General features: G+C 41.5%; 1 protein-coding gene across 2 annotated transcripts in view; it reads left to right on the top strand.

Annotated features, from left to right (window-relative positions):
- LOC124114830 (allene oxide synthase-lipoxygenase protein-like) overlaps positions 1 to 14,445 on the top strand; it is an 87,894-nt gene that overhangs the window by 20,056 nt on the left and 53,393 nt on the right. The window contains exons 1-2 of one of the 2 annotated variants that reach the window (XM_048387297.1): positions 2,229 to 2,248; positions 7,570 to 8,212. In XM_048387297.1, coding sequence (XP_048243254.1) covers positions 7,739 to 8,212 — 474 coding nt within the window. In that variant the 5' untranslated portion in view covers positions 2,229 to 2,248; positions 7,570 to 7,738. Of the gene's footprint in view, positions 1 to 2,228; positions 2,249 to 7,569; positions 8,213 to 14,445 lie in introns of those variants that run through there. The other variant, XM_046475612.2, reaches the window with a different exon arrangement.

The raw sequence follows: 14,445 nt of genomic DNA on the forward strand, positions 1-14,445 counted from the left end.
TTAGTAAGTGAGAGTGGTTTTACGTCGCGTTCAGAGATATTCCAGCAACAGCAACAGGTCTTTACACATATATCCGATGTGGGGGATCGAACCGGTCCATCACGGCGACGAGCGAACGCTTTAACCAGTAGACTTCCACCAGCGCGCACTCTCTTATGATCAGGTGAGCTGCAGTACCGTGGCACTATAGGATGATATAAATAAGGTGATCAAAACACAACAAAAACCAGAATTAGATTCTGACAGCAACGAAATATGATGCTGCTTGAAGATGAGCAATGGCAGAAACTGGACAGACAATACAACGATACTGAGTCATGGGGAAATTGAGAGGTTTACTTTTTTCGCCAGTCACGTCAGTTATGTTGCATCGTTCAGTTATTTAATGATCTTTTTATAGTCAGAGGAAGCTGGGATATCATCCCCAGTCTTAGGCCCTGTGTTCTGTATGACTCTCCAGGAAACAGATCAGATGGGTTCGGCCACCACCAGTTCGTCAATTATCAACGGGTCTAAAAAAATATGTTCCTGTTAAATACTGCAAAGCAAACGTACTCTTCAAACAGGTGATGGTAATTGAGAATGTACGCCGCCTTTGCTATGTTTGGAACATTCGTCATCCATTTTACGCTTTTCTTCTGAAAACGAAATGTCGTCGTTTTGCCTCGTCGCTGGTTCTCCTGTTGAAATGCGCAGACGCGCGGGCTCAAGTATCTTGCAGATGTTCGTAATGAGGAGCCCAGTCTATTAAAAGTTCATTCATCAATAGTTCCGTAAAGAGATCGAGTGGCGCCTTTAATAATGTTGTAATTTTTCTTGTGATGACGAATAAATAGGAATGTTCCGTATAAGAATGAATAATGGTAAACTCTTCAAAACCCGCGTATGGCCTCGGACATTGAATTGGAATGTGAATTTAAGCAGGGAGATAAAAGTTCGATATTTAACTCAACCGAGTTTTTGGTCAGTCTCATTAAAATCAGATCTTCGTTCTCGCTACCATTAAATAGAGATCTGAGGACATCCCATTTCGCGTCACGTCAGAACGACCTTTTATCCGGCCAATCAGAGCGTTACTTACCAGATCGGAAAGTGACAATCGGAATGTGTTTCTCATATTGCAACCTCGAAAAGATTAACACGGTGTATTCCGAACGACAGTTACGGGTTGTACGTCTGTCTCTGATTTCAATGGGATACGGAAGAGACTGTACATATCGACCATCTATTAGACATTCCAGAATTAGTTTTGTTCAGTTTTCAAATTTTGAATCAATATTTTCAAAGCGCTGCCCGGAATGGAAGTCGCCAGTTTGAAACAAGCGCCGTAAAGTTCGAGAAAGCTGCTTTTTGATTGGCTAATTCTTGTTGGGCATTTCATTAGCCGGACGGAGGCGATCGGGTAGCCTAGTGGTTAAAGCGTTCGCTCGTCACACCGAAGACCCGGGTTTTGTTCCCGACATTGGTACAATGTGCGAAGCCCATTTTTTTTCTTTTTGATTAAACTAAACAAGAATCTTAGAACCAAGACAACAATACGAGTTTGTGTTTGCTGTTTGTTGAGGAAGCCCCTCCTATATAATTCTATTGTATGAATATATAAGTATGTTAATACAGTTTAATTGTTTACTTGAAATATGTTGTGTTTATTAGAGCTTTTATGGTCTCTCTTAACTCAGTAAAGGGTGGCTGATTACATCTTAACATGATGTATGTTTGTTTATGTACTGGAATAAGTCATCTGCCTGTCCGCTAGTGTTGTATAGCAGTGTTAGGCAATAACCCGCCAAGTTAATGTGGCGTGTGCAGCGTGCATGGCGTGTATTCCAATTCCAAAGTAGTCGGCATGAACTTCGCGCTAGGCTGACAGCTACAAGCGTACTCTGTCGTTAATAACGGTAAATTTTCCGCCGTGAACAGCTGGACCCTAAAAAAAGTTTTTTTTAATGCTTAAACTTTTCGCCGTGAACAGGTAGAACATAAAATAGGTTATTTTCTGTAATTATATCGTGTTGCATCTACACCTAAGATTATGTAAGCCGACAACTGCTATCTTTCAGGGCCCACTTGCACAAAGCGATCTTAGCGCTAAGATGATCGTAACTCCCATACTTTAACATAGGCTTACAATAGTCGTACCGCTAAGATCGTTTTGTGCAAGTGGGCCATCGCTGGTTTCCAGAGTAACATGTTCAGCAGGCTAGCTGATAGCGGGAAGGAGCGCGTGTAAAGGAACATCGCTGGGAAGGTACGTGGACGTTCAACTAGTCTCAGATATCAGTAATATATATTCCGGAAGTCGTGTGTTTGTAGGCACGTCGGCATGTCTAACCAGTAAGCGTGTCAGACGAATGAGAAACATAAAAATATGTTGTTGATAAGGCTTTCAGTTTTGGAGTCCGGCACGTAGTCCTAACTGTGTCACGTGGTCCAGTGGACATGAATCAGGCGAAGTAAAACGGCGAATACAATTATTGGCATCATAAAATATTTAGGACATCTCGATGTTTTACATTCGGAGTATCAACTTCTTACTTCCGGCCACCGACTGAAATTGACCTTATAGAGAACAAACATGGCCCGGAATTCATTCATACCAGCTTGTACCATGTTTTGTAATAAATCTTGTGATGATAATTTATTTAGCTCTTATTCGCCGTGCCACATTTAATGTTAATTACGTTCGTGATGTTCTTATTTATTTAAATATGTGTTTATCAATAAACGGAGATCTTGTGCTGATGTAACCCAAATTTCCTTCGGGATAACAAAGTGTTATCTTATCTTAAGTTGGTTCGCGGTGAGTCCTTGGATGGGTTACCGCGTTTGACCGCTTGGCTTCTGGGAGTTCCTTGGGGGCTTGGGCTTCGGCCCTGCCTCACAAGAAGCACACGTGGTGTCTCCTTGGGTCAGTAGTGAGTGAGTGAGCTGGGTTTAACGCCGGTTTTAACAGTATTCCAGTTATATCGCGGCATGTCGGCTTATTGTGAGAGGAAAGCCCGAAGTGATGCAGGTCTGGGACGTTTACCACTTCGGTGAAAACCACGTGCACGGGTATGGTGCTGACAAACCTAGAAACATAATCGGGGCGAGCCGGGATTCGAACCCACAATCATAGGTTTCTGGCGTGCCTAGGGGACGCAACTCTAAACTCTCGCGGCGCCTTTGATGACTGGGCCACCCGTGCCCCTCAAATGTACAGTAAGAATAACAAATAGCACACAGGTAATGACGCATACGAGTAATGAAGACAGATGTCTTGTGACAAGCTGATTGGACCCTAATTAAAAGAGTATATTGCTTGATTAGATCTTCATAAACAGACGAGACGTAATACCCTTGATCTTTGATCAAAGGTTTGTGATGGTGGATTTCTATAGCTTCTGAGAATTTTCATTTGTTGAAGTCCTCATGTTTGGTTGAGAGGATCCCCTAGTAATCATATTCAGTTTGACAAAGCCCAATCCTCGTATGTTTTCTTACACGCCAACTTCTAGAATGCCAATAAAACAGTTACCAACTCACTCACTCACTCACTCACTCACTCTCTGAAGGTAAGAAACTAGTCATCCGTGACGGGCAAGTATTTTGACACAATGAGCAATCGTGGCTTTTTCCATCAAAGTTTACTCATGACTCATTGTTTTCTGTTTTCTGATGTAGAAATGTGATGCACTTTGTCACTCATAACCTGCTGAGGATTCCCAACTCTATATATATGCTAAAGCGCTTCGATTTTCGATACGAACCCATCAGATGTTGTTAGCAATTACCCTTCACTTCATTGAGGGAATGTAACGCGATTAAGAGGATGCTATGACGAAAAGATGCGTCAGAGAGACGGTTAAGCCTGTATGACTAATTCATTAATCTATTTGCTTAATGACGACATAAAGTTTTTTATGAACGCACTTGATGATCTGCAACTGTGGTAAAAATACTTTTCTCCCTGTGTATATATTTATGCATATATATTTATAATTTCTTTCATTATTTTTGAAATTGGAAATAACATAGATGCACCATTCATTTGAGGATTCTTAAGTAAAATTGGATAGAATTTATTTTCATAATCGAGTATATTCTCTTTAGATTATATACCCGTAAAGATCCGAAATAGAATAGGTCTTCAGTAACCCATGCGTGTCGTAAAAGGCGACTATGTTTGTCTTAAGAGGGAACTGACAGGATCGGGTGGTCAGGCTCGCTGACTTGCTTGATGCATGTCATCGTATCCCAATTGCGTAGGTCGATGCTCATGGTGTCAATCACTGGATTGTCTGAGCCAGACTCGATTATTTACAGACCGCCGTCATATAGCTGGAATATTTCCGAGTGCGGCGTTAACAAACAAACTAACTAACTAACAAAACTTCAGATTATAAATAGTTAATATATCAACAATATGGTCTGGTGGGACGAACTAGTGTTGACATACTTGATCAGCTCAAAATAACATTTACCTCGAGCGTCTCGGCCATTTTTGTTTTGCAAGACCAATGTTAAATAACACATTTTACAATAAGGACAGGTAAATAACACAAGTTATAACACAAGTTGTCCTAAATGTAAACGTACATATAGAGGACATACAAAGCCGTACAATTGCTGACCGAGATGGTGCCAGATCAAGGTTGAGAATATGAGGCTGGGGAATCCCGCATTTCATTCAGTAAATGGAATGTGTGACAGCTCTTCATATGACACTCGATCCCCAGCGTCTTGAGTCCCGAGACACCCCGCTGTGAGCACATCTACCCATTACAGACGTATGTCTCGTGATGATTCATATAGGCCAACACCCTTTTGAAAACCAAATGATTATGTTGAAAGCAATAAAAATTTCTAGAGAGACAATATTAATGTTTCGGACTCTCCTTTTTAACAATTCTTGAATTATGAAAAACTATCAGCTGGAAACGCCTCGATCAGAAATAGACATGATATCATTACAAAGCAGGATGTAGAAGAGACACTAAACAAGTTTCTGGGTCAGATCGAGTGGCTTCTCTGTGTCGTTTCCTCGGCGTATGTTCAGGGATTATATATACAAAGGCGGGCATTTAGCTTAACATGGCCGAGTGAGGCATTAAAATCAGTCACCCTCTCACCCCACTTGGTAGCGGGGTAAAATAGGTTTTCAGCAACCCATGCTTGCCGTAAAAGGCGACTTTGCTTGTCCTAAGAGGCGACAAACGGGATCGGGTGGTCAAGCTCGCTGACTTGGTTGATGCAGGTCATCGTATCCCAGTTGGCTAGATCGGTGTTCATGATATCAGTCACTGGAATGTCTGGTCCATACTCGATTATTTACAGACCGTCGTCATATAGGTGGAATATTGCTGAGTGCGGCTTTAAACAACAAACAAACAAACAAATCACACGGTAGCGTCTACCAGCATTTGTTCGAAACCAGTATTTAATAATCATTTTAATCTGGAACAATATATTTTTACAAATAATCACAGGCCCCTTCTAGAATATCAAATGCTCAGCATCTTAGTATTAAATATATCTGTCCTGTATTGTTGAAATCTAAATCTTAGTGTAGAGTATATAGATCCTGGTTTGTTGAAATCTTAGTGTTGAATTTATCGATCCTGTTTTGTTGAAATCTTAGTGTTGAATATATCTGTCCCGTATTGATGAAATCTTAGTGTGGAATATATCGATCCTGGTTTGTTGAAATCTAAGTGTTAAATATATCGATCCTGTTTTGTTGACATCTTACTGTTTAATATATCGATCCTGTTTTGTTGAAATCTTAGTGTTGAATATATCGATCCTGTTTTGTTAACATCTTAGTGTGGAATATATCGATCTTGTTTTGTTGAAATCTTAGTGTGGAATATATCGATCCTGTTTTGTTGACATCTTAGTATTGAATATATCTGTCCCGGTCTGTTTATATCTTAGTATTGAATGTATCTTTCCCGTATTGTTGGTTTCTCACTACACGTCTTTGATATATCTGTATGTTCGCTTTTGATGGAACTTTAGCAGTGTTACAATCAATGCAATGGAAACTGTACACTCGTCGCTCTGACAAGTATGAATTTGTCCCAACGAACCTTATAGTAGTCTTTGTATATACCAGAAGCTATGGTGGGTTTAATCAAGAGATGCCCTGCTTTATTGCATGTGTTGGTCATTACTGGCAGTGCCCGAAGGGACCGTTAGCCAGGAGTCTGAACTAGAGGCAAACTGTGTCGACACCATGATGGGCTGTACCATTCAGAGCTCAGCATCCCGAGCCACGGGCTCTCGTTACCCGAGTCAGATGTCTGCACTGCACAGACAAGTATTGGATTTACATACTCCATCTAATCGTATATAGCATCCTTATCTCGAAACCAGAGTGGCTGAGCTTTTTGCAGGCTGTGAAACCATTTCTACTTGAAAGGTCCTTAAGTGGCCTTTGGAATATGCTGGTAGTTGACATCTCAGGCAAATTCCATTTTCGTCATACAAATGTGGTAGAAATCAGTGTTCCGGACTGTGAAACGTTAACGGTAGGAGTTCCAGTGGAAGGTATGGCACATGGTGCATTTATGACCTTGATCTGTTTAGTGGGGCATGGTACATTACCAACGTGGAGATCCATTGCGGCACATGGTCAGTAGTGTACCTTTCTTGGAGCCGTTATGTGGCACAAACATGGGGCTCATGATCAACCATTATCTGGATCCGAGGTTGTGTGGCACAGTGAGACATAGCTTGGATCCATTGTGTGGCACTGTGAGACATAGCTTGGATCCGTTCTTTGGCATAGTTAGACACAGCTTGGATCCGGTGTGTGGCACAGTGAGACATAGCTTGGATCCATTGTGTGGCACTGTGAGACATAGCTTGGATCCGTTGTTTGGCACAGATAGACATAGCTTGGATCCGTTGTGTGGCACAGTGAGACATAGCTATGATCCGTTGTTTGACACGGTGAGACATAGCTTGGATCCATTGTTTGGCACAGTGAGACATAGCTTGGATCCGTTGTTTGACACAGTGAGACATAGCTTGGATCCGTTGTTTGGCACAGTGAGACATAGCTTGGATCCGTTGTGTGGCACAGTGAGACATACTCAGCAATATTCCAGCTATATGATGACACTCTCTGTATAACCGAGTTTGGAACAGACAACCCAGTGATTGACATCATGAGCATCCATCTACGCAAATGGGATACGATGACATGAATCAATTAACCGAGTCAGTCTGTCCATCTGTTCCCGTTAGTCGCCTCTTACGACAAGTATGTGTTGCTGAAGACTAATTCTGACCCGGATCTTCACGGGGGGCCATTGCAGTGTTCAAATTAGTTTCATACAGAACCTGAAACAAATATCGGTCGAGATGTTTTTCAGTTTCAAGTAGGAAAATGAAGAGATTGGCCCGTTTCTCTTGTGTATTACGTATCAAAATAATGCCTAATCAAATTTATTTCAGAGACCGAATCTCCAGGTGTACGAGAGGTACAATGTGCACATAAAATTAGATGGTTTGAGAAGAACTTTTTTAGTAAACTAAATACTATATGTCAATAGTACAGCTAAAGATTTTTTTATGTTTCAGAGTAGAAAGAAAGCTGAATCCCAAGCATCTCTGGTCACGTGATTGCAAGTCGGCTTGGAACTTCGACCAGATTTTTGACGACCAAATTCAAGCACAACTCCATCTGAATTACGCTAGCTTCCGATTTCACCGCGGTGCATAGCTCACTCGTTAGTGAACATTCAGTACCATGAGTTTTCGGTTTGTGGTATATGTGAAAACGGGGGACCAGCGGGGGGCAGGGACGGACGCCAACGTCACTATTACGCTCCATGACAGCAACGGTGCTAAGTCGGAAGCTGCCGATCTTGACAACTTCTTGAGAAACGATTTCGAGAGAGGGCAAACTGATAAATTCTCTCTTTCAAAAAGCAAAACCAACGCGATTGGGCCGGTGATCGCCAAAGTTGAGTTCTGGCGCGATAGTTCGGGGATTGGTTCTGATTGGTACCTCGAGCTAATCACTGTGGAGAACATGACAACCGGAAAAACGTTCGAGTTTCCGGTTCTGCGCTGGATCGAGAGTGACTTTCATTACGTCATCACGCACCTGGACACGTCACTTCCGCAATTTGACGAACAGAAAGCAATGAGAATAAAAGAGCTCAGCAAGAAGAGAAAGGTCTACGAATACAGTCAAAAAGCGAAAGGAATGCCATCGCAGGTAGACTTTTTTATATATAATAATCATTGTTAATAATGTCTTCAATTCAGTATGAAACACTCATGTTGTACAATGTGTGAAGGCCATTTCTGGTGTCCCCGCCGTGATATTGCTGGAATATTGCAAAAAGCGGCGTAAAACCATACTCACTCACTCACTCATGTTGTATTCTCAATCTCCCGAACTCTTGCCACCCTGTGGGATTCCGGTTGATAATAACCTCTCAGGAACTTATGAGGGGGCACGGGTGGCCCAGTCGTCTAAGGCGCCGCGATTCGCTGTGCAGAGTTGCGTCCCGTGGACACGCCAGAAACCTATGATTGTGGGTTCGAATCCCGGTTCGCCCCGATTATGTTTCTAGGTTTGTCAGCACCATACCCGTGCTTACCGAAGTGGTAAACGTCTGAGACCTGCATCACTTCGGGCTTTCCTCCCACATTAAGCTGACACGCCGTGATATAACTGGAATACTGTTAAAAGCGGCGTTAAACCCAACTCACTCACTCACTCACTAAGTAATGCTGGTCGGAAGAGTCGGATCATGTTGGTAGGCTCGGTGACTTGGCTGCTTGGCGCCATCGTACCCCGACAGCGTGGATCATCGCTCGCAATATCAATCACTGGATTGTCTGCTCCAGATTATTTACAGGCCGCCGTCATTAGCTGGGACATGGCTGAGTACGGAGATAAGCACCAAGCAAAACAAAACACAAACTAACGTCCATTATCCATATTGTTCAACACGAAGGCGACAAAGTTGGGTTGACGTATTGCGGATATGCAATTGATGTGGTAATACGCAAGTCATTGTTGACGTAATATATAATGACATCACAGTATATGGTGACGTCCCAGTTTACTGTTGACATACGCAAAATTTTGGGATTTGAGTCTGTACACGGTTTTCCAATATAAACGAAAATTATTTCTTCAATACAGCTGTTCAGCAACCTGTCGTAACTATATAGATTATCAAAGGCAAATGAATATCGTAGTTCTACGAACGCTTTGTGGGTTCTATTATGAAGAATGCTGGATTTTGATTGGTCAAAGTAAGATGAAAAACAGGTACCTCAAAATGTCTTTTCAGTCAAACACCTTGGGTATGACAACATCGATACAAGGCTAGCTTATGCATCTACATCGATGCATATGCCAATGGCTGTCGAGAATCCATTATGATTGTGTACGTTCTATATCAGACAGCTTATCAAACATGACGAATCTAAGGGAAAACACACACAAACCACCTTGTCAGGGCCACAAAATCTTCGGACACAAAAATGAGCACTCTCAGGCACTCTCGTGTCGTACAATGTCGACTTGTCTTCAGCTAAACGACGCTAATCAGCCATAATTCAGGGTGGTTCCGTTATGAATGGTGCCGTGCAAGCAGGCTCCCAAAGAAACAGTGGTAACATGCAACATGTTGCGATGAAATTAAATATATATTTATGGAGGGTTCTCCCTGAAACACTATATATTGTGTAACCTTTATTTTTACCTGGTCACAATATAGTAATTAATCGTGAACTTGAATAATATATTTTGAAACCCACGAGCACGGGTATGGTGCTGACAAACCTATATTTGTATATTTATATATTTATAATACCATCCTCGACTATCCAACGTATTATAAATCCATACAGTATTACTATGGGAAATACCTTGGATCCAATCGTCACCTTCTTTAGCACGGTTGGAATGGAACGACGCATAAAATGGTCCAAAGTGTTTATCATAATCAATGATATACCACTGATTCACTTTGGATAGAGATATTCTCAGTAATGGTGTGGGGTCGGAACATGACTGATTGCTACAGTAGAGCGTCGCACGAAAAAGTGAGTGAGTGAGAATGATTTTACGCCGCTTTTAGCAATATTGCAGTAATATCACGGTGGGGACACTCGAAATGGGCCATGCAAATAGCCATATAGTATTTAATTCACGCATTATCAAATTCGGACAAAAACACAAATTTTCATCAGTAGACTGGAATGTATATGCATTTAGCTTTCACTGAAAACACGAATTTAGCAGTCTGAGCGCTCCATATATGCTGCGTATTTACGAAAAACCTTCAGTGTTATGACGACCCTCCTCGTAATTAGCCAATGTGTAATGGTCATTACTTTATAAACCGAAAATTATGGCACTGGTTCGCACTATAGCTAGGGCGTCAGTATATAATATTTTGGAGCAGTTCTTTATCAAAAGTTCGTCTCGTGTGTGTCTGTGTGTGTGTGTGTGTGTGTGTGTGGTTGCTTGCACTAGTCCGATTTTAAAGTACTAGCCCATGCGGATACCATGCCGCAGTTTAACATGAATACCTCTCTCAGACACATTAAACTGACTCTGAGTCATCCAGTCTTTGTTTTTATCCCCTAAATGTCGAGGGCCGGGCAGGATATCAAGTGCGTGGTCGTCTTTTTGTATGACGCGGCCGGGGATCTAACCCCCGACCTTCCGCTCTCCGGACAGGCGCTGTATCCACTAGACCACGGAGGCGGTCTCTAGTCCATATACATTACTGTGGTGTCACATACCCATCGCCACGGTGATTACGGCGTATGCCCCGAAAATATGGGCAAATAATCTCGCCTCGGGTTTCATAATTTAATTTATTTTTATTTTAGCGTCTTTTGAAATGAGTAAAACTATGACACGTTGAGGTGTTACTTGGTTTGCTTTTTAACGCCGACAATTCAGTGATTGATATCATGAGCATCGATCAACGCAATTGGGAAACGATGACATGCATCAACCAAATCAACGAGTCTGACCACCCGATCCCGTTAGTCGCCTTTTACGACAAGCATAGTCGCCTTTTACGGCAAGCATGGTTTGCTGAAGACCTATTCTACCTCGGATCTAGATGTTACTTAACTGCCCTTAAGAGTTAACTGTTCTTGAGGGGCATGGGAATCGGGGTTGATATTTCTCAAGATGGTGTGCATGTATATGTAGCACGGAGTTTGACAAGGATTCACAAACCCTCGCCGCCATCCGTTCACACAGACAATGATGTCAAGCATGAATGAGAGACACTCTTTCGCGGCGATGGGAAAACCGGAAGTTGCTGCTCTCACAGAAGCGGACGTTTTCCTGCGCAAACAATGACAGCACGTATACCAACCACACAGCTGTTATTGCGTATGTCGCGGATTTCTCCAATATGACAGGACAACAGGATACCGAGTTAGATCGTGGTTTTTAGTCATTCAGCAGATAACCCTAATGATCAAGCAGTATTATTATATATTTAAACAATTCCTTGGCTGAGAGCACGCCTTTCTACACCACTTACACGTTTAATGACGTCGCCCGCTTAATTAGAAAGACGTTGTAATATCCTACTGTATTTACGCATTACGATTTACAACATTATGCAATGTTATGTAATGCTTGGAAATCAGTATCACGTACAATCAATTAGTCACTATTAGGCCTATTTCCTAGCACCCATTCAATGAAATGCCTCGGGGAGAGCAAAGCAAATAATGACTTGGTAATTTGATTATGCAGTGGAAACGTTTCATTTTGTAACACACACGCTCACATGTTCTAGTTACCGGTGTTGGCGATTCTGAAGACTTAATATTGGGACATAATGTTTTGTATTTCTGTAGCTTGACTAGCAATTAAAAATCCATGCACGTGTTCATTTTCTTTTGAAATGAGAATGTAAATAGGTGAGGTGGTGAAATGGGGTTTAACGTCGCGTCCAAGATTATTGCACTTATATAGCGACGTGCATGTACGTGTGTGTGTTTGTGTGGCTGCTTGTACTAGTCCGGACTGATGCCGATTTATAGTGCTAGCTCACTGAGATACCATGCCGCAGTTTAAGATGAATACCCCACTCAGACACAGTATACTGACTCCTTGTTTTAGCCCCTTAATACCGAGCGCCAGACAGTGTAACAACAAGTACCATCTTTTAACGCCTCTTGGTATGACGCGGCCGGGGATCGTACCCTGGACCTTCCGCTCTCCGCTCTACCACTAGACCACGGAGGCGGTCGAGAACGTAAATAAACTCGTATGAGATGATATTTTGGCTTTATACATGCAAGGCAAATCATGCTCCATGTTAATGTCAAGTAAGGGGAAACACAAGGACTTAATGATAGTGGGTTTTGAGCGGTAATTTGGATGAGGACACTGAACAGTATAACGTTACTTCCTCTTTCTGCGAAAAGTAATTTACTACACAATAGGCTATTACATAATGAAGTCATTAACTGTCGCCATCATTTTGATTAATTTGATTTATATGTAATTATGATTACTAATTTATGGGCTTAGAGCACAAGCGTGCAATTGTCATTAATTAGTTTTACATATGACATTCTAGATGGGTTTCTATTCTTTTTAGACAAATATTTTGTTCCAGAAAAAAACAATTTTGTCTAAGATTTTAGAAAAAAATAGTTGGCTGGACATGCCGAATGTCCAGTAAAAACATACCAGATTGTGTCAATTATGGATCGTCGGACTTGCTTAATGCGACGGGTTTTCTCAATTGAGATTGTCAAGGTAGTAAGGTCTACGTACGTATACAAGTTCTCAAATCTTGATGGGGCGGTGGGGAGGCATAGAGGTTAAAGCGTTGGCTCGTCTCGTTAATTCCCCGCATGGGTACAAAGTGTGAAGCCCATTGCTAAAAGCGGCGTAAAACCATACTCACTCACCCCCTCTAATCTTGATAACCCTGTATATTCCCGTTATATGTGCACATACAAACCACAAGAGCATGTAGCTAAGATTGGAGATTTGCATTACATTTAAAAGTTATTTCCCCTTTGATATCCTGGGTTAGAATAGGTCCCCAATTGCCTATTTCGTCGCAAGCGGTAGGGTGGTCAGACTGGGTGACCTCTTTGATTGGGTGTAAAAACCGACGGCGCGGCACGTTGCTGATAATATCAACAACTGGGTTGTCACGCACACGCACATGCAAACGCACATGAACACACACACACATGCACACACACACACACGCGATTATATACAAGCTGTCGTGATATACCTGACTGCGTCGTTGACGAAACAGTACGGATATGTGCGTGCATCACAAGATGTTCTGTTTTTGATACCTAGAACTTTCGGATCCCCGTTATTGTCACTTGGTTTCACACTGAATGTATGTTTAGCGGCCTCGTGTTTCATCAGCATGTGATATCAAAGATGCACCATCAGATACCAGGACATCTTCCCGAAGCAAGGGAGTTAACTGACTTTAAAAGTGGAAACTGGACTTTTATAGTCAGTTAACTCCATTGCCTCGGGAAGATGATACCAGGATGGTGTCTCTTTATCCGGAACATGCAGCTTCACGTTTCCGTAGACTGGTTTATCTTCATCTAACAACAATAATTATAATAATAAACCATTAATAATAATAATAATAATAATAATAATAATAATAATAATAATACCAATACCATTTTTAAAGCGCCAAATTCCATCCACTGAGTGGTTGCTCACAGCTACATGATGAGAAAGTTAAAAAACATAATTCAATATGCATATATACAGTCAAGTCCCGTTAATCCGACATGGCTGGTTGCATATGATTATGTCGGATTAACGAGTATGTCGGATTAACGAGACTTGACTGTATACAGTTCTGTGGAGTAACTGAGAGTTCACTGATTGAAGAAAATTTGGAAAAGGTGTGTCTTTAGTCCAGATTTGAAAGCAAACAGAAAGTCTTGAGATCCAGTGCCAAATGAATCCAAAGTACTGAAGCAGGATAAGGAAAGGGTTTTTCTCCAAGTGACCTTTGGGCTCTTGCTACAATGTGTTGTGCGGGAAGAAGCTGTGGATTTCACAAACATGTCTTTTTTCGAAATGTGAATACAGTAAACTACGTTTATAACGAACACGCTTATAACGAACGGACCGATATAACGAATTATGTTTTCGTCCCGGTCATTTGTTGTATATATGCTGTATATACTGTATGCTTATAACGAACGACGGTTCTAACAAACTAAATTTAGTGGTCCCTTTGAGTTCGTTATAACAGTGGTTTACTGAAATTAGAAACTTTTATTACAAAAAACCCGTGTAGACACATTTCCAAAGGCAATACTCAATTTCAGGTGAAAAAAGTTGTGATACAATACATATATAACATATGTAATTTTGTTTTAATTATTTTTCATGTCGTGTTTTGTTACAAAAAAAGACTTCCACAAACAATCAATAAGTCTTTTAAA

The sequence above is a fragment of the Haliotis rufescens genome, unplaced genomic scaffold (assembly GCF_023055435.1).
Source record: "Haliotis rufescens isolate VD_foot unplaced genomic scaffold, xgHalRufe1.0.p SCAF_7, whole genome shotgun sequence".
Taxonomy (NCBI): domain Eukaryota; kingdom Metazoa; phylum Mollusca; class Gastropoda; order Lepetellida; family Haliotidae; genus Haliotis; species Haliotis rufescens.